Source organism: Cynara cardunculus (assembly GCF_001531365.2).
Source record: "Cynara cardunculus var. scolymus isolate 2C chromosome LG 1, CcrdV1, whole genome shotgun sequence".
Lineage (NCBI taxonomy): Eukaryota > Viridiplantae > Streptophyta > Magnoliopsida > Asterales > Asteraceae > Cynara > Cynara cardunculus.
In genome coordinates, this window is record NC_037528.1 from 11,657,030 (window position 1) to 11,677,900 (window position 20,871).

Genomic DNA, 20,871 nt, shown 5'->3' on the forward strand with positions numbered 1-20,871 from the left:
ATTTAATTTAAGTTTAATAATGAAATAATTTATTTTTGGTTTAATAATATATCATTTTATAAATATAATAATTAAGTATTTTGTTAGAACTCAATGATTATCCTAATTATATTTTAGATTTTTTGTATTTAAAATGAAATATTTATTCTGTATTTGATTGTGTTTATCTGCAGTTAGTTACACGAATTCAGTTATGGGATGAAATCGGATAGGGATGAAATTGTTTAGGGATGAACGAGTTTTAGAGTTTTAAGAGTTTAAGAGTTTTTAAGAGTTTTAGCCAAATGCTTTATAATATAGTATAGATATGTTATTTTTTAATACAATTTATCGTAAAATAAATTGATGCCCCGTTTTGATTTGGTACAAATTGCGAGTCGGACTTCAAGAAGAGCCCATTGGGTTACCAAACCCGGGTATAAACCGATGACTAGATCAAACGGGTTGACCCGAAATCATTAAGAAGAACCCTTTTTTGAGAGACATTGATGGATTTTGCTTCTCATGAATCGAAGCATATAAAACTGAAGCCAAAAGCCTGTCAGTATCAGTATCAGTAGAAGAGGAGATCATGAACTTGAATGTAAACTCAGTAGATTCACTGGTGGCTGAAATTCAAGGGTTATCAGGAAGTACTCAAGATGTAAATCACTTGAACAATCTTTTGAAACAATCGGAGGACGTAATCCGGTCTCAGGCTGCAACTTTTGCGTCATGTCTCACTCGACTTGACGCTTCCCTTCATTCACTTGGTTACCTCTACGTTCTGTAAGTAGTTTTTATGTAATTCTTATCTGTTGCCTTATTTCTGTCAAGGATGGAATCAATTTCACGAGATTTAGGGTTTTTAGTGATTATATTTTTTTGGACATCAGTAACTTACTTTTTCTTGTTAGTATGTATCTGCTGAGTGTTGATTTGTGTTGTTTGTTTCTCTTGAATTTGTGATCGTTATTTATTTTGCCTGTCCGCATGCATCTGCTGATTTTTGAAACGAATGGCTTACTTCTTTTGATTTATGTTATCATGTTGAGCTTTGCAATCCTGTGATTTACTTTTTTTTTCATTGTTTTATGCTGCTTACTTTGCCGGTTTGTATGCTTCTACTAGGTTTTGAGGTGGGTTAAGTTCATATCTATTGTAGTATGAATAATGCCTGTAAATAGCTGTCTGCAATGAGCAAGTGTTGTAACCACATGCCTTTGTACTACTTGTTATCTCCTAATAGTTGGATGATGCTTGACTGTGAGTACTCCTGACTACATTTGTTGAATGTTGGTTCTTCTTGTCTCTAAGAAAAAATAGCAGCACCCACTTTCCGACTGAAGCCTTGCCGGCTATTGACTCTTATATAAGGAAAAAAGTAGGAAAGGAGGAAAATGAATCAAAGAAAGTTCTTTGGGTACAATTATTGATATGCTCATCACAAGAAAGCGGCAAATGACCTGGTGTCTATTTTTTTACAGGGAAGCATGTACAGCAGGTCCAATTCCAGAAGCACAGGCAAATGAACTAGTTCTATCTGTTGTCAGATTTATAGATATGTGCAGTGTAGAGCAGATCCGTTTGGTGCCCGACAAATGTATGGTTCTACCTTTTCAATGTATTATGTATATACACCTCCTACTGGATATTCACTTGTATGCCATATTGATGAATTATGAATTTATCATGTTGGTGCAGTTATATCCGTTTGTAAAAGATTGCATGAGCAAGTAATGGTTCTTGGTGCCCCTATGAGAGCTGTGGCACCTCTGCTGACTGCTATTCGCAAGATTCAACTGTCCTCTGAGCATTTAACTCCTTTACATCCAGACTTTCTCCAAGTCTGTTTGTCCGCGAAGTGTTATAAAATTGGTTATAGCATTTTGGAGGATGATATACTTGAAGTTGATCAACCAAGGGACTTTTTTCTATACTGCTATTACGGGTGAGTTAGTCTGATCATATTGTTATCATTTGGAGAATATTAGGAGTATTTTCTCTATTTACTTCATGTACATTTGAAATTGTGAATTATTGCTTCTTAGACCGGAATCAATTGTTCTATCACTTAAACCATATGGCAAATCTTCATATATACTGATGTTCACATTAAATGAAGTGGCTCGCTTTTGCCTACTTATACTTATATCCAAATCAAATTATTTGATCTATGATTATTTGACCTTCTATCTTGTCCATGGTGGGAGGTAATACATTACCAATAACGAATATTGCTAATCTTCATGCTCTATTTGGTTAATTGCTAGGGGGATGATTTGCATAGGACAAAAACGTTTAGCCAAAGCATTGGAGCTCTTCCACAATGTGTGTTAATCCGCTATTTCTTGCCTTTTCAATTGACTAATTTCTCTTACATTTTGTTTTATTTTACATACATAATATAAGTGTTATATTTGTTTGGTTTGTTCGTGATTCTTGCTCCATCGTCTCTTCAGGTGGTAACTGCTCCTATGTCTTCCATGAATGCTATAGCTGTTGAAGCGTACAAGAAATACATACTGGTTTCACTCATTCACCTCCGCCAGGTGTGTTTCGCATACTCATGAGTCATGAATATGAATTCCAAAATTATATTGGCTCATGGCATAAGGAATCTGTGTATAAGAACATGCAATTGTATTTGTTAGTTGGTTTGCAAAAACATTAATTGTCTTATGGGGAGCAGCATATTGATGTTGAGGGGAGATATTATGCTGTTTCTTATGTATACTGCAAGCATCTAAATTTTTTTAGCATCATTTGCTGGAAATTTTGCGTCATGTACAAGCCAGGTGTCCTAATGGAAACAGCCTATCGATCCTAGTAGTTGAGGTGCGGTGTACATCCTACTCCTCCCAGACCCTACTTTCGAGTGGGATGTACCGGGTTTGGTTTGCTGAAAATTTCAGCCGAAACACAATATTTAATGGTTGTTATTATCTGCATCATAGCCATCTTCAATTCTTTATACAAGTTATAGTCTAAAAGTTCGATGACCAGGTCTATTTTACTACTATCACCTGAATGAGGTATTGAGGTCTTAACTTTATCAAACCATGGTAGCTTCTCCTTAGTGGTCAATTATAGTTTTGTTGCTGAATGCAGTTTTCTGCCAGTTTTCCCAAGTATACTTCTTCAGTCGCTCAAAGGAATCTAAAGAATTTCTCTCAGGTAATTTCTAGCGTCTCTATAAGAATACATTGTTGCTGTATATGTATATCACCATGTATATTATAGCTCGTGCATGCTTTAATAATATCACCAGCAGCCTTGCCAGCTACATAATGCACCACTCACCTTAATAGTTTCTTTTCCGTTCCAAGTAGCCGTACATTGAGTTGGCAAATAGTTACAGCACCGGAAATATTTCAGAACTTGAGGCATTTGTCCAAGCGAACCAGGAGAAGTTTGAGAATGTGAGTTCTTTACTTTAGCTTATAGTTTCATCGTGCTACTTTTGCTTTTCAAGTTATAAACATTGAACAAATGTAAACGATCTACAATTTTTCCTTTGCAGGGGAACAATCTTGGATTGGTAAAGCAGGTTGTGTCATCTATGTACAAGCGGAACATTCAGAGGTTGACCCAGACATATTTGACTTTATCCCTCCAAGACATAGCAAACACCGCACAGATAAATACCCCTAAGGAGGCTGAAATGCATGTGCTTGAAATGGTAATTAGAATATGAACATATGTTTTGGTATATTTCACTCCCAACATTCTCAATTTGAAGGTTTTTAACTTGTCTTTCATTTCGTACGCTATTGAAATTTAAAAGATTGAGGATGGCGAGATCTTTGCAACTATCAACCAGAAGGATGGAATGGTTAGGTTCCTTGAGGATCCTGAGCAATATAAAACATGTGAGATGATTGAGCATATTGATTCATCGATCCAAAGGTACGATATTCGGATTGCTAAGGTTTATGATCATGTACTATAGAGAACTCAATAAATACGTTAATTACATTAGTTTTGAGGACTTGCCATTTTATTTCCCTATCACACAAACATACACAATACCACACATGCTGACAAGAAGCTTGTTCTTGCCTTGGTAGATTGTTGATGTTTACGATGCATGTAGTTTGGTATAGACTTGAGAAGCATCTAGATCACTTTCCGGCCACACAACACTTTATCTTTCAACTACGAACATACCTGGATGAAGCAACTTTGTCTTCTGACCATTTAACACTTGTAAACTACATCATTCTTAAGAACTTGACATTGAAATTTAAGTTAATATCACATTTTAACCAAGGAAACAGAGAGATGCAAAAGATCTAGAATTTGCTTCATTTTGGAGAAGAGCCAGCCTATTTAATAAACAATTCTAGTTCATGATGATAACTTAACTAAATGTCACATGGCAAAAGTTAATGACCTCTTTGGACATTTTGCACAAGAAGTGAAAAGTACTAATCTGCCCCTACAACCATGAAGAACATGCAAAACAGAGTTTTTGAGCCTCTGAAGCAATGTTAACCACTAAACTGAAGCATATTTGCTCAATAAGATATATACTCTTTATTGTTCATATCTGCCCCTGGGTGACTGGGTTGGAGGTGTGTATTGGGTCCACAGACCTGCCTTGGACAAAAAATAACAATGTAAAGGCCCATTGATTCAGAATGAGCAAGCCATACTTTCATTGATTCAAAGCGAGATCAATAAGCCCATTACCATCTTCAAAATATTCTATGCCCAAATAATACTTGAGTGCTTTTAAATCTTTGATGCTGAAAGCATGATCAAGAGATCTCTTCATTTGAGCTATAATGTTAATGTCATTGCCTGCAATTAGTACATCATCAACATATACTAAGATAACCCAAACACCATTATGAGGTCAAGAGAGTAATCACCATGACTCTGAGCAGGGACGGACCCAGGCGGTGCATGTGGCGGCATGGGCCACCGCTTCTTTACTCCGTTGTAGTGTAAAAAATTGTAGGGTCGTGAAAAGTGCCACCATATCAGTCTGTTGTGTGCCACCATATCAATCTGTTGTGTGCGACCGTATATATTTTGAACTACAGTGAGGACACAAGTTTCCCTTGGTAAAGTTGGTTTGGAAGGCTTTTCTTCCACCTCAGACCCGAGTTGGAATCCCGTTAGTGTCATTTTTTCTTGCTTTAAATTTTAGATTTATTATGTTTCTGAAATTTTTTGTAATAGAAAACTTGAACACGGGATCTCACGTATGGAAAGCAATGAACTAACCAACAGACCAATGATCATTTTGTGAAAAATATCCTATATTTGTTTCTTATAGTTAAATGGTGCAACCACTTGAATTTTTTTTAGGTCCGTCTCTGACTTTGAGGTATCTTGTAGCCAATAAAAACATAGTTAACCTTGCGGACATTGGCAGATTGCTTACTATTCAACTAATTTGCACATTGTTCTTGAACCATTGGGCTCATAATCTGCTGGCAAAGCCGAATATACTTCCTCCTCTCAATCTCCATGCAAAATGTGTTATTGGCATCTGATTGCTAAATAATTCAACCTTTATCGACAACAGCAAGTAAGCAACACACGATGATCATTTAAGCAATCAGTGTAAACATATCTTTATAGCCAATTCCCGTTGTTTAATCAAAACCCTTTTCTAGCAGACTTGCCTTAAACCTCTCGACTTCTCTGTTGAGTTTATTTTTGTACTTCTATAATCCCGTTTTCAGCCAATTGCTGTCTTCCCAGGAAGTTATGTGGCTAGAATCCATGCTTTATTGGATCTAAGGTCCTGTTTGGTTTGTAGGATTGGAATGAAGCAGACATCTGCACCCTTCCCCGCCTTTTTTTTGAATCTGGGGTGAATATCTCAATACCCGAGCTTCTGCTTTCCTTGTGTTCTTCAGCGGCTTTCGCCCCATCCATTGTAGTTGCTTCAGAAAGATAAATTGGAAGGTTGGGCGATCTCGTAATTGAATTCCAATCCAATCCCATGTTTGGTTTGAAGGATATCATGGACTTGAAATCCTGGGATTTCATTGAAATCCCACAAACATAGGATTTTGAAATCCCACAAACATAAGATTTTGAAATCCCATGGGGGTGGTTGGTATTTCATGGGATTTCGTAGGGGATTTGTATATAATAATGTTTTAAAATATGTTAAAAACATTTGTTTTGTAATGATCAATTAATTATTTTTATAATTTGTTTTTATAACTTATTATAAATAATGAAATTCCATTCCATTCCAAATCCTACAAACCAAACGCACCAAAGATTCCAGATCCCTAAAAACCATTCCATCAAACCAAAAGCCCCCTTAAGAGTATTGATCTCTTTATCCGGGTTTTTTACTCATGTGTAATCCTTAAGTGCTTCAGCGTATGTAGTGGGTTTTAGTTATAGAGGAAACAGAGTATAGAAAGTGTTGATGGCAACTGGAATGTTCTCGAAAAGAGCGTATTTGGTGTGATGGTACTTCGGTTGGAATCTGAAACAACAGAATGTACAAGGGAAGGTGGTAAAATCAAGTTGATAGTCTTTGAATTTGGTGGGTAGCTTTCTCTCTCTGGCAATGAGACTAGTATGAGAAAGAGATAAGAATGGTCATCATCAACTGGTCAAGGTTTGGAGAGTACAGAATGTAGATGATATGTCCAGAAATATTGTTTGGATAGGTGACCAAGGCGTCCAAGGATTCTGATTCAAGAGTGGAATGGAAATAATTTTTCTTTGCAGATAACATATCTGCTGGTAACGATTTTGTGATCATCAAGTTTTGAGCAATATATACCCCCTTTGTTGTGAAGGATAGCCAATATATACCCCCTTTGTTGTGGGGGGGCCTTTTACCAAACACTTACCCAGTAAGAGTGACGACAAGGACCAAGAGTCTTACCTGGTAAGTGAGGGTGACGACTCTTACCCGGTTAATGCTTACCGGGTGAATTGTTGTCTACGGTGCTGTTTTGATGGACTAGAATCTTACCCTATAAGGTAAGTAAGAGTGTCGACTCTTAACAGTAAGTGCTTACTAAGATGTCGAGAAGCATAGACTAAACACCCAAAAACCATCAAGTGAGAGTATGATTGTATATATTTTTTATTAAGATTTCAAATGGTGTTTTGTTTCTTAAAATAGTTGGGAGCATAGAAATGAGATAAGTGGCTGTAGGAATACAACGACCCAAGCTAGAGGGAGATTGGATTATGAAAAGCAAAGCTAAGCTACTTCAAGTAGATGTTTTTGCTTTCTCTCACCTCTCTGGCATTAACTTGAACTTGGGATTGAAAATTTGAAGTTCAAGTTAATATAGAAACAGAGAGAAGCAAAAGATCTGGAGTTTTGGATTGCTTCGTTACGATTATAATAGGCAATGATAGAAATAACTGCCTAATCCCGACATTTTGAACAAGAAGCGAAAAGACTAATAAACCCCTATGACTACCGAGCACATTTAAAACAGAGTTTTTGTGCTGCTTAAGAATTGTTTGGAACCACTGGCTTGAATCATATTTGCTGAATGAGATGCTTTACCTTCGATGCTTTTCATAAAGAATAAAAACTAACAAGTTCCCTTTTCGTTTTCTTTTATAATCTCCTGTCTTTGTGCTGCTTGCATTTTGATGGTGAGCTAATATCTCTGATCTTTGTTATGCAACTGTTCCAGAATCATGAAACTGTCAAAGAAGCTGACAACAATGGACGAATCTATGTCATGTGACCCCCTTTATCTGTCCAAGGTATAGCTTCTCGATCCCCATATGTATTTGAACAAAATTGATATCCTTAAAAACGTAACTTAATAATTGTAATATGTTCAGGTTGGGAGAGAGCGGCAACGATTTGACTTTGATGATTTTGATAGTGTTCCTCAGAAATTCAACTTATGAATGCAATTCGTAAGAGCGGACACTTGCCATGATTTCGGTTTATATCAGATTTTGTTTGTCACCTCTTCGAGTCCATGAATTAAAATACATGCGAATCATAGTAGTAAATGTAGTTTTTTTCACCAGTTTATTTTCTGTTGCTTGTCCCTTTTAGTGGGAATTTCGTTGATGAATTAATTTTTTTTGGGGGTCATTATATTTGTCATGTGCAACAACTTTACTATGTTTTCACACCAAGATTTTCTAGTTCAGTTTAGTTGTCTCATGTTTGGTGCAACATTATATTTGGATAGGACAAGACTAAGGTTTGGCGTTTGATTTTTGAGGGATTTGGATTTTGTGGAAGGATCTAGAATTGAAATTTTTGATATGTTTGATTTGTAGGATTTCATTTCTATCTTTATAAATAGTTTATTGAAATATTATGAATAAGTAAATTGCCTTATTATTACAAAACAAATGTTTTTAACCTATGTCAAGACATTATTATATAAAAATCATAAGAAATTCCATGAAATACCATACCAACCACATGATTGTTGTGTGATTTAACACCTTATAATCTTTCAACCTGCCTCACTTTCATGTATCTTTACGAACCAAGACATTGCTAAAAAAGCACACATTTTAGATACTTTTAACATGATCATTTTGCAAATAAGAACACGAGTATAATGGCGTTGCTTGGTTTTTGATTTCTTTTAACATATATAACATAACTGCTTGAAGGGAAAAAAAGTAAAGAACTATAGAATTCAATCAGATCCAGTGTAAGCACTCCATACATAACATAAAACAATTGATGCTATATGCTTGAAAAAAAGGTGACTAATTGTGTAAGAATACAACATAACCAAGGAATTAGACAAATCAAATGAAAACAACTCTCCACAACAAAATACATCTCCACACCCACAAAAGGGGTTTTAAAAAAGAAAACTATGCAAAAAATTCCCTGCAAAATAGACCTATTTTATTTAGCTTTGGTGTTTCTGTCTTTACACAGTGCATGCCATTCCTGTAGCACTGCTGTTTGAAGAGCCCGATGCTCGACTTCTTCCGGTGTTAACTCAAATAATGTTGTCGGTCCCTTGTGTTTCTTCTTCCCCTCCTCCCCGTTTTCTGTCTTTTTCTTGTTGTCCTCACTTTCATCATCATCGGTCTCCTCGTCTTTTGGGTCTTGATCGATTTTTGGGGCCTTAGGAGGAGGCTGAGCTGCTTTTAGCAAGGCTATTCGTTCCATGGATATCCGTAGCCTCTCGGCAGCGGCCACCTTGACTTCGTCTTCAGGCATGTATTCGACACCTCCATCGGTGAGGTCATCACACCAAGATTGCAGATCTGATCCTACTTCTTTTATTATTGCTGCATCTGAGGCTCTAACCACGAATTTGCATATCATAGCGGTGGTTTCATCCCCCAAGTCTACGTTTCTGCTCACTTCACTCGCACCGAATATCATCATCCCCAAGAAACCTCCATGCCATGTTTTTGCAGCGAAGCATAGCTGTTCAAGACAAAAATACAATCTTCAACAAACGGTTCTGGTGCTACATATTATTCCCTTTGCCCCGAAATAAGTGTCTGCATTCCATGATTCCTTACTTCCCAATTCTACCCTTGTGAAGAAATTCATTACTCCCTCTATTATTAAGGGTACAATTGTCATTTAGATAAATAAGAAGTGTAACAATTTTACATTCCTAAAACTGTCTTTTTTTTCATCGTGGACATTTATTTTGGGAAATGGTGGGAGTACTTGGAGAAAAAAACAGCAGATTCAGAAGGAGGGGGGGGGGGGGGGAGGAAGAAGAATTAAGAATGCTAGCAAGCAGAAGCACAGAATGAGTGGCACAATGGATGACAAGGGAGAGAGGAATAAAATGAATAGAAAAGTGGATGTTATGCTAATAAAGAATCCACATGAATTGCTTAGTGAAATACCTTATCGATAAAAAGAGTCCACTTTGTACTCTTTCCTTGTCCCAAAAGGAGCTATTTGAGAATTCACAATAAGATCAATCGAGAACCAAAAAGAATTTGAGAACCATGAGAACCGGTATATGCATATATGAATTTTAGTTAGTATATGCGTCAATGCATATATATATATACTTGCATAGTGCATACAAGGTTGGATTTCGGTGAGAATGAAAGTTACAGTGAGAAGGGTACGAAGGGATCTCCACCCTTGGATCAATCCTAATTGAATATCAACCTTAATGAGATGCATTAAAATGCACCGGATCAATTCCCTGGGAAACGCACTTCATGGGGTGGGGTGAGATTTAAAAATGATCAAGGGTCCAAATCGCTTCTTACACATCTCATCTTAACTCCTATTCTCACCAGATCCTTCGTCCTTGCATATATAGTATATATATATGCATTGAAAAATATACACATTGATAGAATATATATTTTGATAGTTCATGTAATTTGCAACAATGCATATATATATGCATATACCGGTTCACACAGCTTTCAAAATATTTATGGTTCTCATTTGAACTTTGCCCTTAACAATCGAGATTATTGATGTTTCTATGCTTGCACATACTTTTTTAAGATCGGAAAACGAGTCATCTTATTATTTTTCTATTTAGCAGGTGCAAATTAGTTCAAAAAACGGTTTTTCAGAGCTTCAAGTGGACTCCATTTGGATAGTGAGGAAATATAAACAAAAATCAGATAAACTTGCCTGGAACCCAGCTACGGTTCGGATGATGTGAGAGCACACTCTGTGAAAAGGCTTGGCAGATAGAGATTTAAGTCCACTCAAAAAAGGAGAAGAACCATATTGCTGAGCAGCAGTAGCCTTAAACCCGCTACCTTCATATGTATAAGTACCCGTGAACTCCACCATGGCAGGCAAACTAGGCCATAAGCGAAAATACTCGACAGGTGAGATTTTATGGGGCATCAGAAGTTCTGTTAGTGGAATCTTGTAAGGCTGGCATCTCATAATTACAGGTTCTCCTAATTCTGGCTTTAAGCTTCTTTTCTGTCTGATGATTTGTTGATCTTCCTCAGCATAGTCCCCTTCAAGTCCTGGAGCATCAGTGCCACAGAATGGGTAGTATAAGACTTGAACCCAAAGAGCACATCTTTCAAAGTGAGAGATACCCAGAGTCACACTGCATAATACTGGTTCCTACACGCATTAACATGGACCATTTTCAAAAGAAATCCGAGATAACAGAAACATTACATCATGGGAGAGAGTCTTAATGAGATTAAACATCATAATTAAGCTTCCCATCAAAGAACAAAAACCAAACCAAACCAAACAAGCCCAATATATCCCACCTGAAGGTGGGGTCTGGGAGCGGTAAGATGTACGCAGACCTGACCTCTACCTCAAGAGTAGAGCAGTTGTTTCAGTGAAGTGAAGACCTCTGACTTGTGAAAAGTGTAGGAAAGTGAGATGCATATGAGATAATTTTTGAAAAGCTAGTTATGAGTAAACAATAACATACAAGTATAGGCAGGTACAAGGAAAACATAAGCAAGGTAAAGAAACAGCACATTCTTATGGTTTGTCTGTTAGCAGCTTAATAGGCTTAATGGGACTCGCAACTTATTCAGTCAGCTATGCACGACTGTTTGGTAGTGGGTTAATGATAATGAAAGTGGCTTATTCAGTAAGCTTCTAGGGGGGGCTTTCTGCAGAAAGCCAAAAAATTCCGAACTTGTCCCTCCCAGTAAAAAAAACACGTTCCCTCCATTTATGAAAAACCCCTCCCAAACAAAAATCTTCCCAATCTATACAGACAGATTAATACACACATTCAGCTTTATCCATACAGGACTTGATGGAAAACCAACCAAACAACCCCTTAGTCTAACCTAAGGCTTTGATAACCTAACTAACGACTCACTAGCCCTCATAAAGCCGGTAGTTACTTCCATCAAATAAATGTGTAACTGTACTGAAACAGATTACATAAAAAAGATGTAATGGAAGCAAAAAGCCATTTGTACGCGTGTGTGCGTTCCGTGCTTTGGATGTCAGAAATACTCTCCTTATGACAAATGTTTAACCTTACCCATCTGTGTTTAAACGGGATCGTTATTAACTTATTATCAGTATTTATATCTAGATCAGGAGCATATTAAATTTTTTGAATTATCAATATTGACAACCCTACACATGTGTAAACTGTAGTTTCAGTATAAATTCAACCAAGAGAAATTCCAGAATACAGATTTTGCAAGCATCGACTTCCGATGAGGCTCAAACACCTAGAGTTGTACAAATGTTCAGCAACTAGGTACGTCCCAACTTCCAACTACTTGGTGTAACAAATGATTCCTAAATTCTCTATAGCCGATCTATATTGTCTAGGGTACAACCATTGGAATGTAATACATATCCTTAGGGGAGCCGGTTTGTTGCGGAATCTAAAGGAATTGTGATGTCAATTCCATCGACCAAATTCCATTACTGAGTGCGGTTCATTCTTTGGGGTTTACTACGGAATTCAATTCTACCAATGGCGGGATTCAGATTCTTTGAGGTTTAGCAAGGAATTTAAAATTCATTTCAGCCCATCTTTTGAGAAAGACAGTCCTACCCTTCTATTTGCCCTAATCCACTCATCGTTCTCATTCTCTATTTGATGTTAAAAAAGACAAAAATAACCTCTGAATCATATCTACCACACAAGAGGCATTAAATTCAACATTTGAACTGTCACTACCAATGCGCACATGCTCACTCGTTCTACAGGCTAGCATACCGACAATATACATTATGCTTAATGAAAAATGGCAAAACTTGATCCCAAGATTAATGACATGCTTGTAAAGGAAGAAAGTTCAAGGATCGGCCTCTTCATGATCTACCATGGTTCTCTTTTGTAGTGTAGGATTACCCAGATGGAGTCTTCTAGAGACAGATTAGTTGGTTACGGGATTAGGTTCACAATGGGACTTGGTTCGAGTTATCTGCAACTGTTGTGACAATAGCTTTTAGTTAGTGAATCTTTTCTGCTCATCACTTTGATGTAGAATTTAAAAAATTAACCAAATAAGTATCACCTTCTTGTTTGTAGATCTTCGACTTCTAAAAAGCAATTTTGTCCTCAATCACAGCACATTGAACAGGTTACCTTAAACATAAAGCCTAATGATTTCTTATTAAACGAAATCCTCATGGTAATTAATAGGTTTTATTCTATCACATCAATTCTTTAAATATTTTTTTATAACAAATACCAGGTGTAGATTAGAGTTCAGTACTGAAATATATAGATGCAGATGTTAGAGGTTTGTGCATTGCATTTTTCTTGCTTTGAAAAGAAAATGTTCATTGAATCTTGCCTATTACTTATTTGCTACAATTGGCCTCTCATCCTGTACTAGACTACTAGTTACTACTAACTGGATGAAATGACTTTTTGGGGGGTATTTAATTGTTCACAAAATGGTATGCCTTGCTTAGAAGCATTTATATAAAAATATAACTCTTTAGGACATTGCTATTTTCTGGAAACCTCGGTTCCAGAACCAGTTGTCCAATGGAGCAATGTGAACATGCATTTTTTTTTCCCAAACAAAACATGCAGTGAGAACATTTACAATTTTCCATATGCCACATTTGGTCCTAAAAAGCTATGCTTAAGAGGGCCTCACCAGCTTTATTGCTCTTCCTTTTTCCCCATAATTTATCGACACTAATCAATAGAATCATCATAGTGAACCAACAACCTGAGTCACAGAAGTGTAAAACAGACATTGACACAAGGATATGGTAGAAATTTAGCATGCTATTCGACTAGGAACTCAAGTTACTCAGAATTGTACCAATAAGCCAAACAACTATAAGCATTCTAATATAGAGAACAAAACTAAGTAGTGTTCCACAAAACCTGAGAATTTAGATCACGCAATTGTCGAACTGCTTGGGGAGATCCATCCATGAAATATGATGCACCAGACAACCCAACACGAATATCCACCCGATTAAGTTCCATTTCAGTCAGATTTAAAAGCTGCAAGAAATTGTCAAAGCTCAGGAACAAATTACTTAATAAATTGTGATGTGATATACATTCCTAGCTATTATAAAATTCATATATCATGGTTCATTAATCAGTGTATTAAGCTTCAATAACACTGGTAAATTAGAAGAGGGATCTACACCTACTCTACGACAGATTGTTTTCCCTCTAGTTGTATGCTATTACACTGTATCAAGAACCTTTGAATTGTGTCATGGCTAGCAAATCTTAATGGTTTGCAACGTAAAGATAAAATTTTCATGAAACTATTTCACAATCCGCATCTTATTTAACTTAAAAGGTATGTATTGTGCCATCCATCAGCCAAGTTTTTATCTTTTTTTTGGTTATGGAGGATCATTTTCACAATCAAACCACATCTGGTGAAAACTCATAGATGCATCTAAGGATGTTAGGATTTAAGTCCAACCTTCAAGTGCAGTGTGATTCTTCCATCACTAGGATCTGACAAGTGATATGCTTCAACATAGCAGGGATCGCTACTACCAGTTAATGTATGCGCACTTGGAGGAACCTTCAACGAACTAGGGTCAGCTCTCTTTGTCAATAATAGAGTTAATTCGCTAGGATCTGGCCTCCATAGTTCTAGAATAGCCTTGTGAACCAACCCTTCCAACTTTCGGTCCTGGGCAGCCGAGGCTTCATAAAACTGAACAGTTAATTTGTGATGACTGAACGGGTAGTCTCCTCTTGCTTCACTAACACCAGCCCACCTGTAACAAAAGCATTGCGTAAGAGCATCAGCAGTAAAACAAGAAGGTGCAACATAGTCCATTACAAATAATGCTCCCTCTTTCCAAGAGAACCTGCAACTTTTGATTGCATGTAGAGTTTAATTAAAAAATTAGACCAACGATCAAATACTTAAAATACCCCTACAGTTAAAAAAACAGGTGTACCACAATCAATTTCATCAATATATTTTAATGACAGTTAATGGGATAATAGATAAATTTGCGAAAGAATATTCCTGAAAAGGAACTTTGCATTTCTCTGGGACAAGCCATAATATGAATTATTGCATTTCTCTGGGACATAGGGAGTACTTTTCAAGCTAACTCAGGCAAGGAAACGTGCAGCCTAAACATGCATGTTTGGGATGTCAAATTCCAAAGGCTACAACTTTTAAGCAAAGCATATCGAAATAGCCATACATATGTGAATAGATAAAACAAAAATCAGTCAATTGTCGAGATGGAGGTGGACGTGGAGGGAGTCACCAACATAAATTTCAAGAATCCAGAGTTCTATGAGTGGGATATAGGGAGCACTTAAAAGATCAGGCACGACGACAAACCACAAATACTAATTGCCTTCAGTCTTGATTATCTTTTGATTGCTTTTTAACAAACAAAAAGCTACTATTCAAGTAAGAACGAAATCTCATGGATTGAAGAATATCATTGGCTTAGAGTCAACAACAGGCACTATTGTCAGCTAACTTCATAAACAGAGAATGAGATGCTCACTTGTCGTCGGAATGACTAGAAACATATTTGATTCTCTGCAGTATCATACGCGCCTGATGTTTGTTCACAGAATCAGTCAAGGGATCAGCCCTGAACTCTTCTAGCTCTTTGGTGAGCAACTGCCCCGCCCTACCATTCCGTGATCCCAACCTTTGAGCACATAAAAGAACTGCTTGAATATCTTGCAGCTTATTTGTTTCAGTCGCAGATGCGTCGGCATTGAATAAGATTTTGTGGATTTTGGATATAATAATATTCAGTGCATCATCTGGGTCATCAGCTAAAAGAGGATCCAAACCTTCTAAATCAATGTGTTCTGAAATTGCCCAAATAAGACGGGCAGCAATTCTAGGAGTATTCACCTGCCAGATAGATATTGATATTTACTTACATAAAAAGGTAACCAGAGTCCAAAATCCAAGTAAAATGCTTATATGAAAATTAAGACAACAAGGACAGAAACAGAAAACTCTCCAAACAAAGCACTGAATAATTTGGATGTCAACAGTTTAATTAAGTGGGTTTACACAAAAGTTTCAGGTAATCAAGAGCTACTTCCGTCATAGAAATATAGACTATGATAAACCGCTGTGTGAGTTCATTTGTACTGAAGAAACTTCACTCTTGTAACACTATTTGAAACTTACATAGCCATGTCGTACTGACATCTGCAGAAAGTAGTATCAACATGTAAAATGGGACAGAAACACTTGCATTTGTTTCCCCAGATATGTTGGAACAGGTAAACTTCTAGAGCAACTCATCTTTCATGCACCATGAGATGACAATGCAACAAGCTCAATATTTAGTGGCCTCTCTATCTAATGCTACCTATTCCAACTTTATAAACCTTGAGGACTTGGGTTCAAGTCTAGTACAAGACGTAATTAGCGCACTGAAAAATTCCAGTAATTTTGTATCTATTAGGGTGGGGATAACATAACAAAACCTAGCTTTATGCAGCCTCCATTGCCAGAATAAACTACAAAAATACGTAAATATAATAAAGACTAAAGAGGTTTGCATATATGAGGAAACCATGCCTATCCAGAGTAACTTGGAGCACAACTTTCTAGATATAAAGGGCTTACTTGCCTGCAGAAGACTAGAAAGCTCTAATGGATACAATAGGTATTACTAAAACTGTTGACAATTAATTGTTAAGCATTCTAACATTCACAAACCTCAAGCAGATCATGTACAAGTTGCCGTTGCAAATTTTGTAAACGTGTTTCATTCAAAATCTGATCTTGAGATGCCCCGTCTTTGACTCTCTTGACCCCTCCCCTTGTATCAAAGATATGGCAAAGCCTGACCAACAACTTCAAGTAACAGTCAACGGCATATGTCCGACCCTCACAATCCCATCTTACACAAGGTCGACACACTTCCACCACTTCCAAAGCGGGCTCGGTCCAATTTAATGCACCATAACCAGTTCCATATGCCAATGCTCCAATCACTCTACTCTCCATACCTGAATTTTTTTGTTCAGGCAATGGCAGTGATAGCTGAAAGCAGCTTTCTACCAAAGTGGCCACCAATTCTTCTCTAAATAAACTTTTGCTTGTAACAGTGTTGAGATCATCTCTGATCCTGACATCCTCAAAAAGTGATGCAATGTCTGTTCCAGGAAGAGGTTTCTGACCTCTTCGAACACTTTCTTTTGCGAAAAGATCAACACAAAGAGCCGTTCGACAGATACATGCTAAAGCATGCATGCGGTCTGACTCTGCCCTCAGGTTCCTCACCATGAGAAGCAGCCTTTTAAATAATGAAACCTGAAAAAATAAACATGTATCAATATTGATTTGTCCTCTTATCATGCAGACAATGTTAAAAAAGAATCACCTAAAGCTATTTTATGGACCTTTTACCTACTCATAGGATATAAGATTTCATTTAGATCTATCAAATGATCAACTCACATAAATGATCAACCTGTGATTAATATTCACCAAGACGACCAACAAAACTGATTGGTTGTACTATAAGAAATGCAGGTGGGAGTAGGCATAATAATCCCTGTACAATCAAGCTAAAAACACAATACAACTATAGTTGTGGGCTTGTGGCACCACAATAAACAGTAAAAAAAAAAACTAGCAACTCACAAGACTATTTATAACAACGTGATATACGCAAGAATAGACAACACATGAATATGAAAGATTTCTATATATTGCCCAGTTACTTATGTTATGTTCCATGACATTCAAAAATATTTATCTCTGTTACGGTTTAATGGGGAAACTTTGCAGGTAGAGACCACCGAATCCATACATATGTTCCATAATATTATATAATATTTATCTCCTTGAAGGTTTAATAGGGGAACTTTGCAGGTAGAGACCACTGAATGCCAGTAAATCCCATGAAAAACAACTAGAGAAGAAACGGGATTAAGTTGATTGGTAATTAGGGCTTTACTAAATAGTCAGACTGAATAACAGCATCGAGCAGCTTTAAATTGTCCTCACAAATCAAAGATCAGAATTCAACAAAAAATGAAAGATAGAAGGCAATGAAGAAGGTCTGTAATCTACATAAATCGCTGCATATTACCCGAATCACCATATGAAACTTGCAGAATTTTTAAGTTGTATATTATAGTAATTCTGATCTCTGCTGTGATAAAAGGAAGGGATTTTCGGATGCTAGATAGAACATCAGTAGATTTGAAAACTTTGGGGCAAGAGGAGGTGATCTTGCCCCAAAGGAAGGGATTTTCGGATGCTGGATCGTTGACAGCAAGAGACAAAAAGAGTTGGAGGACAGTTTACTCTAGCCAATGACAAGATCTAGAAGGTTGGTATGACAGATCAGAATTTATCTAAGTTTATACGAGTCATATATTAATATGCCAGATTATGTTAAAAATAAACATGACTGCCAGTAAACCGTCCACCCAGAAACAAAGAATAACCTTGATCTTTAACCAAGGATTAAGAAACAACCAATACCATATTAGACAACGGGCCGATCCCTAGCTAACCAGATTAACAATCATACTGGATGTTGATGCATGGAGAATTATGTCATTACTATAATACTTATTCAATGATGACGGCATCGATGAGGAGGGTAGAGAATATGACGGTCAAGGGGGTGAGGAGGGGCAGGCTGAGGAGGAATTGAGAAGAGCAATTGAGGCCTACATCTTACCCCACCAAACTCTACCTCTGTGTGGGATTTACTGGGTCTGCTTGGTTTGTTTTGGTTTAGTGTAATGCTTATTCACTAATAAGAATGTGAATATTCTGTCCAACGTGTTGGCAACATTTCATTATCTTTGAAGGGTATGGCATTTAACTAATCGTTTGTTTTAAGAAAATCCAATCTGGTAACTTTACCTATTTTGGAACATCCAAAAGATAAGGTGTATCAATTATATAGAACTATGTGGTACCAGATTTCATGACCCTGGACAGGATAATCTAGATCATGAGTAACATTTTGAGGTAGGCAACAAGGAGAAGGCAAGTTCAGTATACTGTTTAGTTATTTATTTGTCCTGTTCACTTATGCTTATTTGTGCATTAACACCCCCTTAAAATCTTTGTTATGACGGGTTACCTTACTTAGTATATTGATTTTTCCATTTGAAGAATGCTATAGAATATTCAATTCATGATTGGAGAACGTGGGACATGGTAAAGTGGATAAAAGCTTAATAAGTTCCATTTTCTATCTCCATGGTGAACAGGATAGAAACTTAATAAGTTCCATTCTGTATCTCGGTATTGTAAGAAGATTCATTTTCACTGCTGTCAACCATTTGTGATTAGAGCTTAGTCAGTTAGTTGATTTGAATATAACAGCAGTATACGGAAGCATGTCAATAAGACCATTTATTAAGATGTGTGTCTTGTAGTAGATTCAATATCAGCAAATGAACAGCTTTTGCAAGCAATTCTAAACTGGGATGGTCATCTAGCATTAAGACTTTCGTCTATTCTGCCTGGCTCTTAGATCATTAAAACAGGACCTATGATGTTATATGTATATGGCTGCAGATGATGACTAGTTGATTTTCTATCAAGTAAGCTAATAAAGTGTTACTGTAATTCTAAGGAGTAAGGAAATATGCGGAAGTGGTTGCACAAACCTGCATACTAAGGTCGAGGAGGTGTAAATTCGTGACAACAGCTCTAACTATACTCTCTCTAGCAGAAGAAAACTCCTGTCTGTCCCAAAGTGTGAGAACTGCTATAATCGATGTCGAAGCCCACTCAGGCTTGCCACCAGGAACATCAGCCAAATACAACATGTTAATCCCCACCTCGAAAATCAATGCTGGGTCTAAAGAAGATGCCAAAAAAGGTGCCAGATGCGTGACCACATCCGACACTCCAACGAACCTCTCTGTTTTGCTTGAATCCAAGGTACTGCCATTTGTTTTCTTTGAAGACCTGGAGAGCTTCTGAAAAGCCTCGAATGTGCCCGAAGCAACAGATTTAACTGCATAAACAAGCGGATACACACTGGCCCTAAAACTCTCCACCGGAAGAATTAATGACCTTGCCATTAAAGCGTTCCGCCTCCTCCAAACGAATTCCACCATCGACGACACCCAATTTGACCTGATCGCAACAGAATTTTCACTGTCCACAAGCTTGTCCCCAGCCAGCCGACTCATCCTCTTCGATTCGAACTCCTGAAACAACCTCCCAACCGATTCAAATGCCACCTTTGAAACATTATCAGCTTTGTCCAGCATGTTCTGCCCAATCCTAGTCCACCAATTCGAAACCTTGTCTAATAAGTTGATGTTATTCTCACACAACGTCACCAGATCGTCACGAGCGAGGATACAACCTAGGGTTTCAGTAATCGAGAACCGCAAATTATCACTGTTCGAATCAAAGCAGCTTGATATTTCTTTATTGCTATCAGTAATGAGTTTGCCCAGCCGATATGACGGGATGGCCGCAAGGATAGAAACGGCGGCGGCAGTTACGTCAGGGTCTGGGAATTCCAGATCGTTGTGAATCCCAGTACAAACGACCTCCCATAGATCGGTGGTGAGGCGAGTGGATCGAATAAGGTCAAACGCGAGCTTTTTGGAGACTGCAGAGGCAGGAGAAGCGACGATCTCTTCGACGGCAGACTTAGCAATGACCGAGATATCACGACCGGCTGCAGATTGTTGGAGTGCCTGGAGTAGTGCTCCTGATTGACGAAGAGCATCGTTGGATCGGAGATCCGCTTGGATCTGAGCGAAGAGTATGTCCATTATCCTGAAAGGGATAGGGTTAGAGCATGCAGGAGTTGTAGACTCCCTCGACGGAGAGAAAGTGGAAGATGTGATTCCGGTGAAAGCTGTTCGTGGTTTTATGAGTTATGACACCGGTCTCACCAGTGAAAACAAATGCTCCATAAACGCCGTCGTCAGATTCGTACGGTTACTTTTGCAATACATTTTCTTTTACTTAAACTCAATTAGGCGGTAATTTTGTACCAATTTAATCTAAACCGGTGAATATATTTGCGTCAATTAAATCAAGGGATGTCTGGGATTGCTTATAAAA

At 37.5% G+C, this 20,871-nt stretch overlaps 2 protein-coding genes across 4 annotated transcripts; one reads left to right on the top strand and one right to left on the bottom strand.

Annotated features, from left to right (window-relative positions):
- Positions 1 to 492: 492 nt before the first annotated feature.
- Positions 493 to 8,109, top strand: LOC112516338 (COP9 signalosome complex subunit 3). The gene is made up of 11 exons (XM_025123353.1): positions 493 to 768; positions 1,467 to 1,582; positions 1,684 to 1,930; positions 2,253 to 2,310; positions 2,442 to 2,531; positions 3,091 to 3,156; positions 3,312 to 3,401; positions 3,503 to 3,661; positions 3,767 to 3,888; positions 7,623 to 7,695; positions 7,777 to 8,109. Exons 1-11 carry the CDS (start codon positions 572 to 574, stop codon positions 7,843 to 7,845), a joined length of 1,287 nt encoding a protein of 428 aa, XP_024979121.1. The 5' UTR covers positions 493 to 571; the 3' UTR covers positions 7,846 to 8,109.
- Positions 8,110 to 8,633: 524 nt separating this feature from the next.
- LOC112511617 (protein TPLATE) lies at positions 8,634 to 20,654 on the bottom strand. Of its 3 annotated transcripts, none has more exons than XM_025117313.1 (7): positions 19,449 to 20,654; positions 16,525 to 17,121; positions 15,341 to 15,702; positions 14,281 to 14,584; positions 13,719 to 13,841; positions 10,547 to 10,999; positions 8,634 to 9,352 (listed from the first exon to the last, which is right to left on the bottom strand). In XM_025117313.1, the coding sequence occupies exons 1-7, from the start codon at positions 20,574 to 20,576 to the stop codon at positions 8,819 to 8,821; spliced, it is 3,501 nt and encodes a 1,166-aa protein (XP_024973081.1). In that variant the 5' UTR covers positions 20,577 to 20,654; the 3' UTR covers positions 8,634 to 8,818. The 3 variants fall into 3 exon arrangements, 2 of the variants coding, with proteins under 2 accessions (XP_024973081.1, XP_024973093.1); XR_003069110.1 differs by having other exon boundaries at positions 9,219 to 9,352; positions 10,547 to 10,896; XM_025117325.1 differs by lacking the exons at positions 8,634 to 9,352; positions 10,547 to 10,999 and adding an exon at positions 11,665 to 13,557.
- Positions 20,655 to 20,871: the final 217 nt, after the last annotated feature.

Excerpts from the sequence above, each read along its gene's own strand:
- LOC112516338 (XM_025123353.1), top strand. The coding sequence starts at position 572 with ATGAACTTGAATGTAAACTCAGTAGATTCACTGGTGGCTGAAATTCAA. Across the intron at positions 1,583-1,683 it reads CCGTTTGGTGCCCGACAAAT|TTATATCCGTTTGTAAAAGA; the intron begins GTATGGTTCTAC and ends ATGTTGGTGCAG. Across the intron at positions 2,532-3,090 it reads CACTCATTCACCTCCGCCAG|TTTTCTGCCAGTTTTCCCAA; the intron begins GTGTGTTTCGCA and ends TGCTGAATGCAG.
- LOC112511617 (XM_025117313.1), bottom strand. The coding sequence starts at position 20,576 with ATGGACATACTCTTCGCTCAGATCCAAGCGGATCTCCGATCCAACGAT. Across the intron at positions 17,122-19,448 it reads TCCTCGACCTTAGTATGCAG|GTTTCATTATTTAAAAGGCT; the intron begins GTTTGTGCAACC and ends TTATTTTTTCAG. Across the intron at positions 15,703-16,524 it reads TTGTACATGATCTGCTTGAG|GTGAATACTCCTAGAATTGC; the intron begins GTTTGTGAATGT and ends TCTATCTGGCAG.